The sequence below is a fragment of the Triticum dicoccoides genome, chromosome 2B, assembly GCF_002162155.2.
Source record: "Triticum dicoccoides isolate Atlit2015 ecotype Zavitan chromosome 2B, WEW_v2.0, whole genome shotgun sequence".
NCBI classification, from domain to species: Eukaryota; Viridiplantae; Streptophyta; class Magnoliopsida; order Poales; family Poaceae; genus Triticum; species Triticum dicoccoides.
This window is the reverse complement of record NC_041383.1, coordinates 46,424,122-46,441,782: the sequence shown is the minus strand read 5'-3', so window position 1 is coordinate 46,441,782 and position 17,661 is coordinate 46,424,122. Positions and strand designations below refer to the sequence as shown.

Here is a 17,661-nt window from a genome sequence, read left to right as displayed (position 1 = left end):
GTCAACAAGTCTTCGTGTCAATCCTTCTTTATGCTTCTGGATCAGACGAACGAGGCCCACCAGTGATAGTTTTAGGGGGGTACTCGGCCCAACCCAAGGGATGGGCAACCGACATGCCGAGCACCCCCTAATACAGGACTCCGTCAATAAACCCTAAACCGGTCTTCAAACCGAGGACACTCCTCGGTCTCTCTCAAGCTGCTCTTTATCTTCAGTCTTTGACCTTGCAAACTAGTCTAATTTTGCATATAGCTTTCTGATTTGATCTTACCCTCGGTCGAGGAGTCGTATATCTCAAGCATCCGGGATGTCCCACGGCCCTGTTGATTTGTATAAACAAAAGATTCCCTCAATTTGTATAAACAAAAGATTCCCTCTATGCTCTGGATTGGTCTTGAATTCGAGGGCCATCTCCCTAGGCTGGTTACCTTTAGTGGCGAAGCCTACTCGGTTAAGGATAAGGTTTTTGGGCTAGGTCCAGCCCTGACAGCTTGACCGACCTGAAGCGTCATGTGTGGTCGGTTAAAAAGCCATCAAATCAAAAAAGATCAAGTGCCGGATTCCTAACAACATTATCAACCAAAAGCTCGTTCCTCGCGCGTTTTTAATGCATGACACGTGGGAAACTTGCTGAATTACATCCTCCATATTATAATATAAGACGTTCCTTATATTTTGATACATAGGAAGTATATAAAAAGGGGAAATGTTATCAGACGAATGTCCGATATTTGGCATCTCCCAGCGAACGTCCTCCCCACCGTTGCACGGATCTCAACGCAAGGTCAACAACATGTCAGATTTGAAAAGTAGTTCAAAATTAAAGGCAACAAACGTTTCAGTTTTTCCAAAGTACCTCAGCTTGCTATGCTGGCTAGTGGCTTGAGCGTTCAGATGGGATACCTCGTACCTGGGTTCCATTCCCACGCGCTCCTTTTTCAGCTTTCTTTTCTTTCACCAAGATGGTATCTCCTTTTACATGGCAATTTTGTCTACAAAAAAGCTAACACGGCGGTTTCTAAAAATTTGAAATATGTCACATGGCAATTTAGACATTTTTTCACAAATCACTTTTTTGGTTTTGTACATGGTATTTTTTTAATTTAAGGGATGTCATTTTCTATATTGTAAGAGATGACATTTTTATCAAGCAATGGCATTATTTATCAGTAAGAGATGACATTTTTAGTAACCGGGCCTTGAGGCCTGGGGGGAAGCTAAAGGCGGCTTGTCTGGGCTGGATGGCTGGCTTCCCAGCGAACAAAATGTTCACTGGTCGATCCACCAGCCAGCTGGAGCCTCCCTCCTCGTGGCGATCGTCACTCGTCAGGCAGATATTAAGATTTGTCCAAAAAAAGAAAAAAGAAAAAAGAAAGCCCCCGGTGAGGATCGAACTCACGACCTTTCCCTTACGAAGGGAACGCACTACCACTATGCTACGGAGGCATTTGTTGTGCTTCTGGTTGCGGTTCTTTAGCTATTGTGACACACCTTCTGCACGCCAGTAGTGTAACCACCAAATCCCGATAATAACACTGTAAATGCACGGTACTGCCCCTTCTTCTGCAGTTTGTGCGATGTGGGTCAACATACGACGGACCAAGGGACCAATTACAACTGCGACAGCATGAAACACCGGCACATCCTTGGTGCTCTTCAGACATTGCAGCGTCGCAAGGGAAGAAGACCAGGAGACGACGCCATGGAGCAGATCGAGATCATAAGCATTATTTGTCGAGATCATAAGTATAGTGTGGGTCTAGTTTCGCCATTTGATCGACACTGCCTTCAATACATTCAGACAGCTTGAAACTGCACAACAGATCAAGAAAAATAGACGTCTCATTGCACATTCTCGACGCTCCCCGCCAATACACAATGTTGAACACATCCATTCCATTGGTCCAACATAAATGTCATCAGACACGCTACAGCTGCCAGCCAATGTTTATGTACACACTAGATTACGAGATACCAAAACGAGGGCCGCCCTACCCAGTGAAGAGCATGCCCCTCTAGCCTGTGTGAGAAGCCAACATCCGGTCCGTCCAATGCTCGGCTACACCTAGATCTGAGGCCGAGAAATCAGTAAGTAGATAATTACAACCGAGCGTATATTCTGATCCCCTCCTATTGTTATATTTGCAGATCGTCCAGCGACAGCTCCTCATTCGACATCATCTTCAGTTTCTGCAAATAACGGCACAAAGTCATGCTGGCAGGCACATAGCTAGTGTACGTTGGAGGGGGGAGCAGGACAGTCGAAGGACTTACCGTGATGAATTTGGGTGGATCATCAAGGCTAGATGAGCCGAGGATAATTTCTCTCTTCAGTTTCGATGACAGCTTGTGGACAGCACGTAACTGCAATATCCATCCATCAACGTTGAAGAAAGCGGATTGGAGAACGTGCAAAATTTATTTATAGGTTATAAAGCATGAAGCAAGGCACCACGACTGGAAATGGAGCGAATCAGATTCGGGAGGCAAATATGAAAAACATACCTCGGACCGGGTAGCACCCCCAACTACAAAGATAAACAAGCGCCGACCCAGCTTCCTCATATCACTCGACGCATGCTTCAGTACAGAGTCGCTGTAAAATGATCATTGGACATTATATATAAGAAACTTCTAGCAGTAAACCAAATTATTATCAACTCTGATTTACCAGAAATGTGCAACTACTGAACACAGCTCTCAAAATCTCTTCACTGAGAAATGAACGTGAGCTGATGTATGCACTAGATTAGCATGTCGGTAAATTGCTCATATGGAATATTGATTAATTTGCTCCCATTGCAATAATTTGAGGTCCCACTGTCCCAGCTTTCATTATCCATGCCAAAGGTCACAGGAGAAAGCTCCCTAGAAAGCATTAAAACTTTGCAGCAAGTGTTGCAGACTGGCGCCAACAGTTCAGTCTAATCTACTCTTGCCAATATGAACAATGATCACACTGATGTGTCATATAAATCAAAGATTTATAGTTGGTAACAATAGGCAGAACAGGATTTAATCAACTAACAGAACTTGCATAATAGCCTAGCCGATATATACGGTCTCGAAAAATATATGGCTGCTATATACTATTTATAATACGCACACACGTATCATCTGGAAAGACTACAGGAAACAGCTTACTATAGACATGTCCATAAACACCCTAAACAGAAATGCATGCTTGAAATTTGAAACAGAGGAAAGCCAACGGAATCGTTATGACCAACCTTGAATAGCCATCATCGGAGTTGCGAGGTCTAGCCCATGTGCCAGCTGTCCGTCTAGATCTCATGGATTGAGCTGGTTGATGAGCTGGGCTTGTTCGAGCGGACATGCTGCTTGAGATCCCACGGAAGCTAGAACTAGGGTCACTCATACAATGGTACTCATCTTTTGGAAGCTCTCCTTTACTGAGTTTCTCAATCAAATCCTACAAAAAAGGCAAGAACCACATTCATGTAAATGGTAAAAAAATACAAGAGTGGCACATGGACTTTGGTAAAAGTAATCAGAGTGAGTGTAAATTCATATTTTTATCGATGGTAAATGTTTGTGCTGAAGTGGTACCCAAGACATACACAGTAATCAAATCAAGAAATTAGTAGGCTGGGCAAATGGATGATGGGGCCAAAGAATGGGGACAAATTAACTGAAACCAACGGACCAACCATGAGGGTTCCATATATACGGCAAACCAGTAGTTGACAAAATGAGGTGAGATGGCAGATGAATCAGAACTAATCGAGAATAATGCACAAAAGGGGAACTTGGGAACAACAAAAGAATGGTGGAGATAAATTATCTTCGAATCTCAAAGACATTTAAAATTATTGATAAATTATCTCCGTATGCAAAAAAGTTCATCTCATGAAACAGTATGAAGAATATCAAACATTTGCTGCTATAATTAATCAGATAAAAAAAATTATACCTCCAGGACGGGATAAAACCTGGACAACGTCCATGTTGATTCTTCCCCTATTCGTTCTTTTCTGATACCACGCTTTTTCTGAAAATTGTAGAAGTGAGTGAATAACTTCTACTATAAAATTAATTATCTAAAAGCTATATGTTTGGAAGAACTAAGACACAAATAAAATAATTCGACAGGTTACCTTACGTATTTCAAATTTTAGAGGAAAACCACCTTTTGAAGACTTTTTAGTTTCATGCGCACATATGCAACGCATATTATTCACTGCGATCATATCATCAGCAGATAATCCAGCCAGCTGGGAAAAAAAATCTCTTACTGAATTAGTTATAAAACAACAAATTAACAACTGACTTATTGAAGAATTGAAGCTACAAGCCTCTGATGCAGAAATTCTTAGAAACTGTCTACTGTACAGAAGGAACCAAATGTACAACTTTTGATAAGGTGGATTTTTACAAATGCATCATTTCAATGTAAATGCCCCCTCTGATCACAGGAAGTAGCAATTGAAGTTCTTTAAGTCTTCAGATATTAACTGGGCCATTATCTTTTCTAATCATAACTCCCCTCGGTCCCATATTAATTGACGCAGAAATGGATGTATCTAGCACTGAATACGTCTAGATACATCCATTTCAGCGTCAATTAATATGGGATGGAGGGAGTATTTGTGAAAAGCTATATACATAAGATTTGCAGGTCTTTTCAAAAATAGATCTACTTCATGAGTGGCCATTCAACATATTTGTCAATGCACAGCAGCCCAATGTTCATACTCCCTCCGTCCGGAAATACTTGTCATCCAAATGAATGAAAGGGGGTGTATCTAGATGTATTTTAGTTCTAGATACATCCCTTTTTGTCCATTTTGATGACAAGTATTTCCGGACGGAGGGAGTACTATTTTACAGTTGTTGTTAGCCCAGGGCTCACTTGTCAAACCCAAATTAGATGTATTTCACAAATGAATGGGCTAACTTTCCCAATATATAACTAAAGTTACCTGCATCAGCTTTGCTCCCTTCTCACTCTGGATCTTCTCTGGATTAATTGCAGCATAAATCATTAGTAAACGCAGCTTGTTTTCACGACTTATATCCTGGATTAGGTCCTCAAACATATCAATATGATATCTAGACAGTATTAGAACTAGCATTTTGTTGGTTGTAGTCCAATTAATAATTACCTGATGTGTCCTAAAGAAATCAATTAGTTCTTTCGAGCCAGCATCGCCAAACACGAGATCTTGCTCGAGCTGGCCAACGTCTTTCAAATGCTGTTGTTTGATTATGTCAAAGAGCTTTTCTGCAATCTGTAGCAGAAATGAGTAACCAAAAGTAAAGAATACTCCTTGGTATGTCAAAACAGCTGATATTCGGAAGCCAGTTCAAATTCTTCAGTTCCTATCCTAGTCCCAATTTCCAAGATCTAACCAGAGTGCTAGCATGAGGCAATGCTAGGAAAGGTAACACCAGGAGGAGTGTATGCGGGTAAATGGAAACAGCGCAAGCAGAAATGGGATTACTGGACTTGCACTGATATGGTGGTCAGTCTAGGCCCATGGCAGACACTTCCAACTCGTCACACCATCTCCATTGTAACGTTTAAGATTTGCCAGGTACACACATTTGTTTTTTGATATACAAGTTGACGAAAAGTCAAGTCCGTCTTAATTTTAAGATAAATCGTGTATCCTAATTTGTGGTAAATATTGCCTTCTAGGCATGTGCATGCAAAAAAATCAAGTGACAATTTGGTGATCTTAGAAGTGTAGGTAATACAACAATAGGTTGTGGAAGAGCTTGGACCATTTTTTGCAATTCTTTTGTTGATAACTCTTAAATCAAGTTTCAAGTTTATGCAGCACACACTGGCACTAGAAAACAAAAATACAAACCTCAACATGGAGGGAAAGCTTATCAATTTGATCACTGTATTGTGGAAGAGCTTGGACCATTTTTTGCAATTCTTTTGTTGATAACTCTCCATTGGTCCTGCAAATCAAGCAGGAGCATTAACATTACAACAAGAAAAAAAATCTTACTAAATGCGAGAATCAATTCAATATAGAACAAAATTTTAATGCCTATTTCAAATGCATCATGGTAACTCAGTAAGTATATCCTAGAAACCACACACTTCAAATGTTTTGGCTGTCATTATGAAATGCATAAACCTGACTAATTAACAAAACAAATAGAACAGAATGACAAGTATAGGTTGGTGAACAAATTTCGCTTGCAGAGAACACATCATTATCTAAACCAGTTAGATTTTGCATTTCTGCACCATTCAATTCTCTTCCAAGATGCAATGTTTGCTGGTATGTTATAACCTTACTGAAGTTCACTGTTATAACTGCATAGTGCATACTCCCTTAAGCTAATTGCCAGTAATAAGCCCAACTTGCAATAGTTGCTGCGTAGAACTAACCTTGCTTGGTGTAGTTGAGCTGCTTTATTTTTAGATATAAAATCGCTCATCTTCTCATGCAGTCTTAAATTAGCCTGCAATATTGATGTCATAAGACAATTACTGAAACATACAACGTCTAAAGATAACAGTGGCACCAATCTTACATCCGCTACATGTACATCACGAAGCTCAAACCATATGGGATCATGATCTTCCAATAAAACCTCTTTTTTCTCAGTGCCTGATCCACTCTTGTTTGGCACCTGTTGTTTCCAATTCATGTGTAGGAACATGATATCAGGGGTACGACAGAACTGAAAAATGGGTCGACACTGAACTGTATTAAAATGATTTTGATATGCTCACCTCTTGCACATATTTGTTACCATCCATGGACAGTAGATCATGACACATGGCATCGTAGGTCCATTCATGAATAACAGGCGCAATCTGTAAACATCATGAAAACATGAAACATCGTAAGGAGTAAGCCAGCATTTCACCTTCAAACCAGTGACAAACATCTCAAACATATAAAATGATCTCATACCTGGTCTATTGAACGATCTACAATAAGTAATTCACATGTTTCTGTCTGAGGAAATTCAGGTATTGTTGATTTATATCTCGCCAGGCAATTCCACACAGAAGCTGCCAGCTTTGTGGGGACTAAATCTCGTAGAGTTGTCAAAGTAGAAGCATCAATTGTCCTAGCGACACGATAGTGCACACGAGGAAATTCCTAACAATATTGGAAACATTCAGCGTTGGTCTTAATGGGAAATATGGGAAAAGGCAGATGAAGTAACAATTAAGCAATAACAATGAAGTAAAGTGGCAATCATTCACACGATAATCGCTCCATATTAATTTTCATGATTGGCAATAACCATCTGATCCACAAAAAAACATCTTCTGTTGTGTACGAAGACCATGGCATTTGGGTATATGTTCAAATTGCTCATATGCTCAGACTTGCCAATTAAAATCACATTCTCTGTAATGCCTGAATTTATCACCCCCCATCCCCTACCCCCAAGTGTAAAAGGGTATAAAGACTTTGCAAATAGCATAAAATGGAAAGGTACCTTCATTGATGCAAATACAGTAGCAATGCGAGTGGCCATCATGTTAATGCATGAATTATAGTTCATTGAGCTTTCTGCATTTTCTGTGAAAAGCTCTTCTAGAGCCTTGTCATCGTCAGTTACAAAGCCCTGCACACAGCAATGGATTCATCGAAATCAAACAAATAATAAAGTACATAAACAAGTGCTCCCTCCGTCCCAAATTGTAAGACCATTGACACTATGATAGTGTCTATAATGATCTTATATTTTGGGACGGAGGGAGTAGATATGTTTTAATTCATCTGTGGTCATACATGAATAAGTATTAATCTGAACCAGCAATCTTGAAAGGTTAAGTAGCCCGATTACCTGGCTATCAATAGCGAAGTATTCCAGATTCATCTGCGACATAGAGCAAAAAGTGAATTTGCATGCTTGAGAGTGAGAGAGGGGGCAGTTAAACTGACCTCACTGAGTGCACCAACGCGTGCTAAAACACTTGAATCTTTTTTTATATGAGCCACCCATTCTTTCTGTATGGGAGAACTGAAAAATATATAGGCTCTGCAGTCGGCACAACATTGTATCAATAACTAAAGTAACAGAACAAATGTCAAGTAAATACATGCACAGATCACATACTTCTTGTACAATGGACGCTTCCCTGACATGTTGGACATAAATATGTCAATACTGCATTATGACACAATGAACGGTTAGAGAAACTGGAAGTGCAAACAAAAAAAATCAACATCACCAGCAAAAAGATAACTGCACCTACCACAACATTTAATTGCCTTGGGGACTAAAAGACTGGAGGTGCAACAAAATCAAAAGATACTCTTTCTCAGCACGGCTTAAAGGATAAAAACTACAGCATGCACCAGTTCATGCAGTGCATGTGTATCTCATAATTTGATTGTCAATCATATTACTTAGGTATTTTATACTCCTCGTTTAAGGATAAGTTTTTAGTGCTCAAGTCATCCATCTAACAAAGCTGGAGCTGTATCTCTTATTAGTGATTAAGAAAATAACAAGCGAGGTTTTCCAGTCTGTCCGTCCCTTCTTAGGGCCTCTCAGTGTTCAAAAATTGCTGGGTGCTAAGTGGGTGGCAACTGCCTATGAAGCAAACCAACCAGGAGGTATGAACAGCATTTTGCAAAAGCAGCAAGTAAACAAAAAAAAGGCCTGTCCAGCAGCCCAAATAAATGGACCAAAGGCCAAAAAAGCTCCCAACCACAGTGAAGTTCAGCAAACAAAAGTGTTGTAACTAACCCCTACCCTAGCAGCAATGAGTGCCCTTGTGTGCCCCTCATTCTGCTCCACTTCTCGCACACACAGACGACTAATCCTGTGCTGGTTATCGCCTACTGCACACTCCAGTGGTAAAAACTGGAGTGGCAGGAGAGTCCGATGAGGCAACGAAGAACTTCACTCGGCTACAGGAGGGGGGTTATTTTCAGAGGAAGAGGAGCTTGAATTGGAGGTGGCAAAGGATAAGTCAATCAGCAGTGAGGGGAACCTTGCCTGGTCATCATGTTGCCAAACGCTTCTGTCCTAACTCCTAAGGATGCAAGCCAGGCGGGTTCACGGACAATACCACAATACAAACTTAGTGTTAATTCCATGGCTAGTGATGAACTAATTGGCGAGTTTCACGAGACAAGTGTGCCGCCACAACCAGCTACTCTAATGTGCCTTGGCAGCGACTCTTACCACCTATCAGCACCTTTGACCGTGACCACCCAGCTCAGCAATTTCCCCTGACTCATAGTGTCGATCCTTAGCATCTAGATAGTCGCTTAGGATCCTTGATCTCTCTTCCGCAGCAAGAAAAAGGCTTGCAAACAGCTAGTTGATGGAAAACGACGTACCCATGGTCCTCACACCCAGACCAAAGCATGGATGCATGTGCTGTTTGCCATAAGTACTATATAAGTCCTAGAACTAGACGACTGGATATCTTTGCCACCGCGTATTGAATCAAAAGCTGGTAGGCTCAACTAGTGGCACATTGACACTTTGAGTACAAGGATGGCAAGGTAGCAGTGAAAACAATATTTCACAAGTGAGGCAGTATCATACAGATCCCTGGGCATGAAGCCTACCAAGTAGTTGAATAAATCTGACAGTGATCATTATGAGAGGTTACTGCATAGGGAAAAGTACTAACAGTGATAACACACAGCCATGTCAAAGAGGATATGTTGCTAACATAGCTTACTTTTGTTTCGTAGGTTGCATGAAATAAATTGCATCCATTGATGGTAATGGCTGCCTCCGTTTGTATAGGTCCTCAACCACTGCAAAAGAATTGGCAATGTGGAGCTTTTATACATAGACAATAACCCATGGAGGAATTCCATGGCACCCTACAGCTTTGGAAAGCTAAATGCTAAATATATTCGAAGGAAATACTTTAATAGTTCAACAGAAAGCTGGTTAAAGTTCTCCATAATTAGGAACACTGACAGTGTTAAAATACTTTTGTAGCACAATTAAAGAACTATGCAACCTTATCATGACTCTGAGGTGGCATATTGTAACAGAACTCCTTCAGCGGAACCACATAGTATTAGCCAGAATAAATGCCTCATGTTACAGCAATGTATCTACTGCAGTACAGGGATTTACTTGATTCACATGACAACAGCCTACTTACATGAAACCCCTTGATCTGTTATATCTCCCATCTTGCACGAAGATGACATTATCTTGACAGTAAGTTTATCCATGATAAGAACCTAGTCAAAACACAATTTTATGCATGTCACTTTTCTTTGCAAGGTGGTAGAACATGACAATATCAAAATCCTGAAAATGATCCAAACCAAAAGGATACCTTCCATGTGGATCCTTTGTTCTGCCTAGTTGATCTTAACATTTCATTTAATAAACCTACATAGGTGCAACAAGAATGAACAAATAAATGGTAAATCAGGAACTTGGTGGAATATGCCAGTAAGAAAAAAAAAATAACATGGTAAATTTACAATTACACAGAGTCTGCCCTATTCAAGTATAACCAAAATTCTTAGCACAAATAACTATAATGGAAGAAACAAAACAAAGTCAAGTGAAACATTAAGTACAAGAGAATCATGTATATCATTTTACATTGACAGCCAATGCGCATCTCTTTAAGACGCAACATTAAGAAAGTATACTACCACAGTGCATCCACCCCAAATCGATCATTTCACAGTCTACTTGATGGTCTGATTTAGTTAATAAACTACTACAAGCCGACTTGCGTTGCCCTGTTGCCGTTTTTTGCATGAGACAAACTCAAATGGAAACAAGTAAAGCAGAGCATGCAGTCGCACCACCATGACAAATTGCTAATCTAAAACAACAAAACATTCTGACCAACTTCGGTGCTCAATTATGGTTAACTTTATGTGTACTACATCTACATGCCAGCGTCGACAGTAATGAAATGCAAGCCTCTGCAAGCAGCAACCTCGTAACAAGTTAGTAGATGGCCAACGACACTGATTGTTTAATGGGCATTGTGTTACTCTACACGCTGATGAAGTTGAAGTCCAATTCCTTAGATTACATGCTGATGCCGGTGTAAAGCAGAAACCTCCTCAAGTTTTACTAGCTTCCGATTTGACACCATCCACTCACGCATATCCACAACTCGCCTGTGTGAGAATTCCCCTTGCCCCCCAAATCAGGGGAACGGGTGGGGCGAGGCACCGCGGAAAAAATCCCCTTGAATCGGCGAAACTAAGTAACTAGGCATTTTCGTGGGTTCATCAGGACTAATCGCGCACCCGGACGCACGGCAAATCAGGGCATCGCGCAGCATCAGCAGCAGCAGGGACTGAATCACCCGCACCGGTCCCCTCAGTTCAAACGCCGTTTCTCCACAACCAGAATAAACAGAGCAGGGGAGGGGAGGCAGGGGGAATGGGGGGCGTGGCGCGGGGGAAGGGCAGGGGGGGAGGCACTCACGGTCCCGGGTGGTCTCGCGGAAGGTGCCGCCGCCGCCGCGAGAGGAGGAGTCGGAGTCCGTCGACATCGCCGCCGCGCGCCGCGCTAGCTAGGGTTGGTGCGGGGCGGAGTGCGGTGCGCGTGCGGGCTTGTGGGGAGGGAGGGGAGCGAAGGGAAGGAAAGGCGAGGAAAGAGAGAAGGAATCTGGTGCACGGCGAGGCTCGGTTGCTTTTGCTTGCCACCGCCGCGGGGGTCCGGACGGGGAACGGGGTTAGTACTGCTCTGCTCTCGTCTGGTCTGGCGTGGCCAATGGGGAGGGGAGGAGGCGTGGGGTTTAAGCTCGCCCGATCTATGGCGCGTGGGGCCGCGCCGGGCCGGGTCCACGCGACGCGCGGTTGGGCGCGTATGGGTGTGACTATTTGGGTGTTGAAGAAAGGTAAGAATGTTAAACAACTATTCGAAAAGTATAATCAAGCATTTCAAAGATGTTAAATGTGTATAGAAAAACAATTGATCATGTATTTAATTTTTTCGTAACCAATCATTTGAAAAAAAATGTTAACCGGCTATTTGAAAAATGTCAACCAATCTTCTTGAACAAACGTTAAATGTGTATAGAAAGACAACTGACATGTATTCAGTATTGCATTTTAGAAAAAATATGTTGATCAAACATTTGAAAAATGTTAAATGCATATAGAAATAATGTTGACCATGTATTAAAAAACTTAATCTTCTACTTGAAAAATGTTGATCAAGCATTTTTTTAAATGTTAAATGGGTATAGAAATAATGTTGACCACGTATTAAAAAACTTAATCTTCTACTTGAAAAATGTTGATCAAACATTTGAATATTTTAAAAAAAAATGTGTATACAAAAAAACTTGACTATGTATTACAAAAATGTTAAACTTGTATTTAAAGTATGTTAAAAATATATTAGATATATACCAAAAATGTACAATGTGTACGGAAGAAAAGCAGAAATAAAAAATATAAGATTTCAAAAAAAATAACCATGTATTAAAAATGTTAAATGTGTTTACAAAATATTTCTGATGTATACAAAAAATGTTGAATATGTACTGGAAACCAAGAAAAACCAAAAGAAGGAAACAAAGAAACAAGAAAAACCGAAGAAAACCAAGAAAGAACAAAAAAAAGAAAATAGAAAACCTATTGAAACCGAGAGCAAACCAATGGAAACACAAAAAAACAAAGAATCCATGAAAAAACAAATAAAAACGTAAGAACCGTGAAAAAATGAAGACTATGAAAATATAAGAAGAACCCAATGAAAACAGATAAAGAAATGAAGAAAGCAGTGAAAAACAAAATAACGAAGAAAACCGGCAAATAAACAAGAAACTGAAACAAGAAAAAACAAAGAAGCGATTGGAGCGAAAAAACTGCGAAGCAATCACGTTCGAACCGGTGAAGCATTTGCAAAAAAAGAAAACCGGCCGACCCAGACTCGCGTGAGAGATCTATTCCCTTCAGGCGGGAGACTAGCTTCTGCCTCGCGTAAAGCGAGATATAGCAAGAAAAATGTTAGAAAAAACTTGACTATGTACTAGAAAAATGTTAAACTTGTATTTAAAGTATGTTAAAAATATATTAGATATATACCAAAGTGTACAATGTGTATGGAAGAAAAGCAGAAATAAAAAATATAAGATTTAAAAAAAACATGTATTAAAAAATGTTAAAAGTGTTTATAAAAAATATTTCTGATGTATACAAAAAATGTTAAATATGTACTGGAAACCAAGAAAATCCAAAAAAAGGAAACAAAGAAACAAGAAAAACAAGAAAGAACAAAAAAATAGAAAACCTATTGAAACCGAGAGCAAACCAATGGAAACACAAAAAACCAAAGAATCCGTGAAAAAACAAAGAAAAACGTAAGAACCGTGAAAAAATGAAGACTATGAAAATATAAGAAGAACCTAATGAAAACAGATAAAGAAATGAAGAAAGCAGTGTTAAACAAAATAACAAAGAAAACCGGCAAAGAAACAAGAAACTGAAACAAGAAAAAACAAAGAAACGATTGGAGCGAAAAAACTGCGAAGCAATCACGTTTGAACCGGCGAAACGTTTGCAAAAAAAGAAAACCTGCTGACCCAGACTCGCGTGAGAGAGCTATTCCCTTCAGACAAGAGAGTAGCTTCCGCCTCGCATAAAGTGGGATATAGCTCACGCGCCAAACAAGTCCATGATGATACTCAGTAGTAGCTAGCACCTGTTATATATGGACTTGGGCCACGGTGAGGGACCACCTCACCGTGAGACCACACAAGAAGTACGCCTTCCCGTACCACCCCACGACTGGGGGGCACAAGGTTGTGCATGTGGCGGCCTACGGCAAGAAGGGGGGCCCTTAGGTGAAGGTGTTCACGCTGGGGGGAGCGTTGTGGCGGTACGTCCCCACGGCCACTGGCCCGAGATGCAATTACGGCGCCGACATCTTCGGCGTCGACGGCACCGTGTACTGTGCTGGGAAGAGCAGCAAGAAGCTCATGGCGTTCAACCTCGACAGCGAGCGTCTCACGTTCATCAAGTTCTTACCTGATGTGATGTCTGATAGCTGGTACCTAGACGAGGTGCAGGAGAGGTTGGGGATTCTGTTTTTCCACTCTGATGCTCAGAAGTGTATGAGGAGGGTGAAGTATACATATCATTCGTCATTGAATTTTTTATTATAGTACAGGTATGTTCCTGATTAGTCGAACTTTTTCCTCCTACAACCGTGGATGTTACGACCTTGTATGAACTCTGCATCTACCTACCGGTTCTCTCGCCACAGCATGACGTGTGTTATCACCTTGCCACTCTGCTAGTCCGGCGTGTACCTCCATCACCCTTCCACTGGCACCTTTGTTGCCGTGTCAGTCGCTAAGAACAGTGCTATAGAGGTGCTCGACGATGCTCATTTGCAACATCACAGGCGCTAAGCGCTTGTGTGTGCACAATGGGTGGCGGCGGGGTTTGCAACATTGCATTGTTGCCGTGGCCGTCAGGGGCTTCAACGTCGCCTATGTTGCAGTGGCAACAAGACTCTTGTTGCAAACGTTCTAGTACATTTGGCGTTGGCTCGCAGATCACACGTCTCGTTCACGATATCTAACAAACCGGGAAGCGGCTGATTTTCTCCTCACGTTAGCCGATCGACACATAGCGCGCGCCAGAGAAAAATCATAGCCACAATTTCATGGAAGTGAATCCCACAAAAACCATAATGTAAAATAACGCTACAAATTGTTTTTTTTTCTTTCCCCTCTCGCAAGACGACTAGGGAAAGCCTTTCTCCCCTCTATCTTCACCGGCGAGCCCGTGCATTTGCCTCCCCTCCGCCCGCCGCTCCAGCGGCCTGTGGCGGGGAGGGAGTTTTTGTTGCCTCGGATCCGGCTAGTAGATAGGTAGGGTTTTGGTCCTCGCAGGGGCGCTTCTTCTTCATGTCAGTCTTTCAGGCTCCGATCCTCCGCAAGTTCGTCTGTTGGGACGGATTAGATGAAACTCCGGTGTAGATTCCTGCCAGTTCCTCGGGGCGGCGAGTTTAGGGATTCTCGTCGTGCGTTCGCAATGGTGATATTTGGTGTCAGGTTCTTCAGATCGATTTAAGGGTTCAACGGCAACGACTGCAGCTTCGGGGCGTTGGTTCTTAGGGGCATGTGCATGAAGACTTCTCAGCTATCATGCACAATGTCAAGCCAGCTCCGGTATAGGAGCGGCGACAGCGGCGCGTCGGCGGCGGTCGTTCGGTGGCCCATGGACCTCGACGTAATTTTTATTACGTTTGAGGTGTTTTGTACTTCGGTGAATCTTTATAATATATCTGATCCTTTTTCGAAAAAAAAACAACGCTACAAATTAACCCACAGTTCACCCGTACGTTTGGAATTTGTCCGTGTTATTAGGAACCCTAGGTGTGTGCTTGGCAACTAGATATAAGGATATTATTAGGTAAAGATTGATCGAGATCGCAACAGCCGAGCCAAGAGCCGAACTCGCATCTGGCTAGCTAGCACGAGCGCAGGCGATCAAGGATGACACGGGAATTGTCCGCGGACGTGCTCGTGAGCATCGTCCTGCGGCTCCCTCCGAGCACCCGGCGGCTGACCCGCCTGGTCTGCCGGCACTGGCGTGACGTCGTGGACACGCGCACTGCGGAGATGCAGAGCCGCGCCAAGCTTCTCGTGACCACCGGCGAGGGCTCCGCGTACTTCGTGGACGATCCATCAGCAGGGAGGCGCAGATATCTATGGAAAAACAACGCCAGCCCCGGCGAAGGCAGCACGACGACGATGGTCGTCGGCACCTGCAACGGCCTGATCTGCCTCCGCGACAAGTGGAAGTCCGACGGCGCCATCATTGTGGTCAACCCGGTCACCGGCGAGAGGCTGTCTCTCCCGCCGCTGCCGTCCGCCGCCGGCGCCCCCAAAAGGACCTGCTTCGTGGGCTGGGATGAGGCGTATGGCTTCGGATACCACCCCTCCACCGCCGGCGCCCCGGAAAGGGGCTGGCACGAGGCGTATGGCTTCGGGTACCACCCCACGGCCAGGCGGCACAAGGTCGTGTATGTGGACGCCTACGCTAGGAAAGGAAAGTTGCAGGAGCAGGTGAAGGTGTTCACGATAGGGGAGTCTTCATGGCGGGGCGTTGCCACGGGCTCTCTCCCGAGATGCAATTACAGCGCCGGCATCGTGTGCGTCGACGGCACCATGTACTGGGTCGCCAAGAACGGGAAGAAGCTCATGGCATTCGACCTAGACCGCGAGCGCCTCACCTTCATCAAGTCACCACAGGATGCGCCGTCTGACGGCTGGCACCTGAGGGAGGTGCGGGCGAGGTTGGCGATCCTGTATCCTCTCAAGCCGGTTGAAAAGTCCGAGGTATCCTGGATCCGTCTATGCCCAAGTAGACTTAAGTCCCAATCAATTCAGAAAAGTGAAATTATGTTTAAAAAAAGTGTATCGTGTAACATTAATTTACTAAACTAAAACCGATCCTTTAAAAATTGATCGAACCTTAAGAAAAAGTAGCAAAACCTGGGTAATTGATTTTTTCCATTAGATAAAGAAAATGACATTGTTCACTTAAGTTTCGCACACTTCATTATCGTGTAAACAGTGGGCAGTCTATTGAATTTGTTTGTTCACATGGAAGTATTGCATCTTTAAATTTGTTTGAGTTACATGTGCAGGTGTGGGTTCTAGAGGACGCGTTGACAATGAAAGAGCACATGTGGAGCCGGTTGTACATAGTGGAGTCGGACATACCACCGCGCTTATCGCCGATGTCCCGTCATCTCACTAGGGATGTCGTGAGTAAACACACATTGAGCAACGATAGCGGTGGGGTGGAGATCCACGAGAAAAGTTGGGGAAGGATAATCCTTAGTAGACACACATTCGCCTACGTGGAGACAACAGAGCCGCTAAATGTTTATAGGTGTTGATCTTAGAGGTAGCACCAGTATTGCCTATACATGAATTTTTTTTTGCTACTTTTAAATGGCAAGATCTTTTACAGTCATCTCAATTCAATATGTATCAACTAATTTGATCTTAGCATGAATTTGGTTCAGATATGACTATCCTGATTGATAAGCATTGTCTTTCATCTTGTAGCTATGTTCATGGTAGAAGTAGTGTGGTAGGGCTAATTGACGGGCAGCCATGCCCGTTTGCCTGCACTGGGACATAATATTTCATGTTTTATGAACTTTTCAGTTTTGACGATTTCTAGTTTTCATAACTTTATGTTCCAGGCACTTATAGAAATTACAACTTGCAATATTGGAAAATTGCAGGGTTTTTTTTAACTTAAAAAAACTTTAGAAACTGAATTTCTTGAACTTTTAAAATTTCAAAGTTTGTGAACTTCTAAATTTTTGGAACTTACAACAAAAAACAGAAAAAATGTTACATGGGTGTGTGCCCCACCAGGAAGATGAGAAGAGATGAGAGAGAAGGGGTAAAACGACATGTGTGCCCCTCACCAACCGCGTCTCAATAGAGAAGCCCACCTCCTCCTCAACCCAGTTGCATCCCACCAGAGATCCCTCCTCAACATGCGAGATGTGTACAATCACCCGCCAGGGAGTTAATCTAGAAGTAGTGACCTTAGCCTTTACATGCATTTCTTAGCTGGAAGCCATTGTGCTAAAGAGATGTATATCTAACTCCAGCCATTGTACCTTAACATGAATTTTCTAAAACAACTATTCGAAAACTATAATCAAGCATTTAAAAAAATGCTGAATGCGTATAGGAAAACAGTTGAT

The 17,661-nt window shown here is 42.5% G+C and overlaps 1 protein-coding gene and 1 non-coding gene across 2 annotated transcripts; both read right to left on the bottom strand.

Moving 5' to 3' along the window:
• Positions 1–1,374: 1,374 nt before the first annotated feature.
• TRNAT-CGU lies at positions 1,375–1,446 on the bottom strand. Its single transcript has one exon. It is a non-coding gene; the product is annotated as a tRNA-Thr (tRNA).
• Positions 1,447–1,824: 378 nt separating this feature from the next.
• On the bottom strand, positions 1,825–11,670 carry LOC119362032 (probable protein transport Sec1a). The gene is made up of 21 exons (XM_037627203.1): positions 11,392–11,670; positions 10,271–10,326; positions 10,091–10,172; positions 9,653–9,731; positions 8,068–8,118; positions 7,893–7,989; positions 7,795–7,827; positions 7,444–7,572; positions 6,906–7,097; positions 6,722–6,805; positions 6,520–6,618; positions 6,374–6,447; positions 5,838–5,934; positions 5,127–5,252; positions 4,944–5,039; positions 4,119–4,235; positions 3,935–4,012; positions 3,231–3,433; positions 2,506–2,596; positions 2,275–2,364; positions 1,825–2,190 (listed from the first exon to the last, which is right to left on the bottom strand). The coding sequence occupies exons 1-21, from the start codon at positions 11,456–11,458 to the stop codon at positions 2,137–2,139; spliced, it is 1,995 nt and encodes a 664-aa protein (XP_037483100.1). The 5' UTR covers positions 11,459–11,670; the 3' UTR covers positions 1,825–2,136.
• Between the last annotated feature and the right edge of the window lie 5,991 nt (positions 11,671–17,661).

What these genes read in the sequence shown, in the direction of transcription:
- LOC119362032 (XM_037627203.1), bottom strand. Translation starts at nt 11,458, where the DNA reads ATGTCGACGGACTCCGACTCCTCCTCTCGCGGCGGCGGCGGCACCTTC. An exon ending in GTAACAAATATGTGCAAGAG is followed by an intron (nt 6,619 to 6,721) that starts GTGAGCATATCA and finishes TGGAAACAACAG; the next exon opens with GTGCCAAACAAGAGTGGATC. An exon ending in ATTTCTTTAGGACACATCAG is followed by an intron (nt 5,040 to 5,126) that starts GTAATTATTAAT and finishes GACCTAATCCAG; the next exon opens with GATATAAGTCGTGAAAACAA.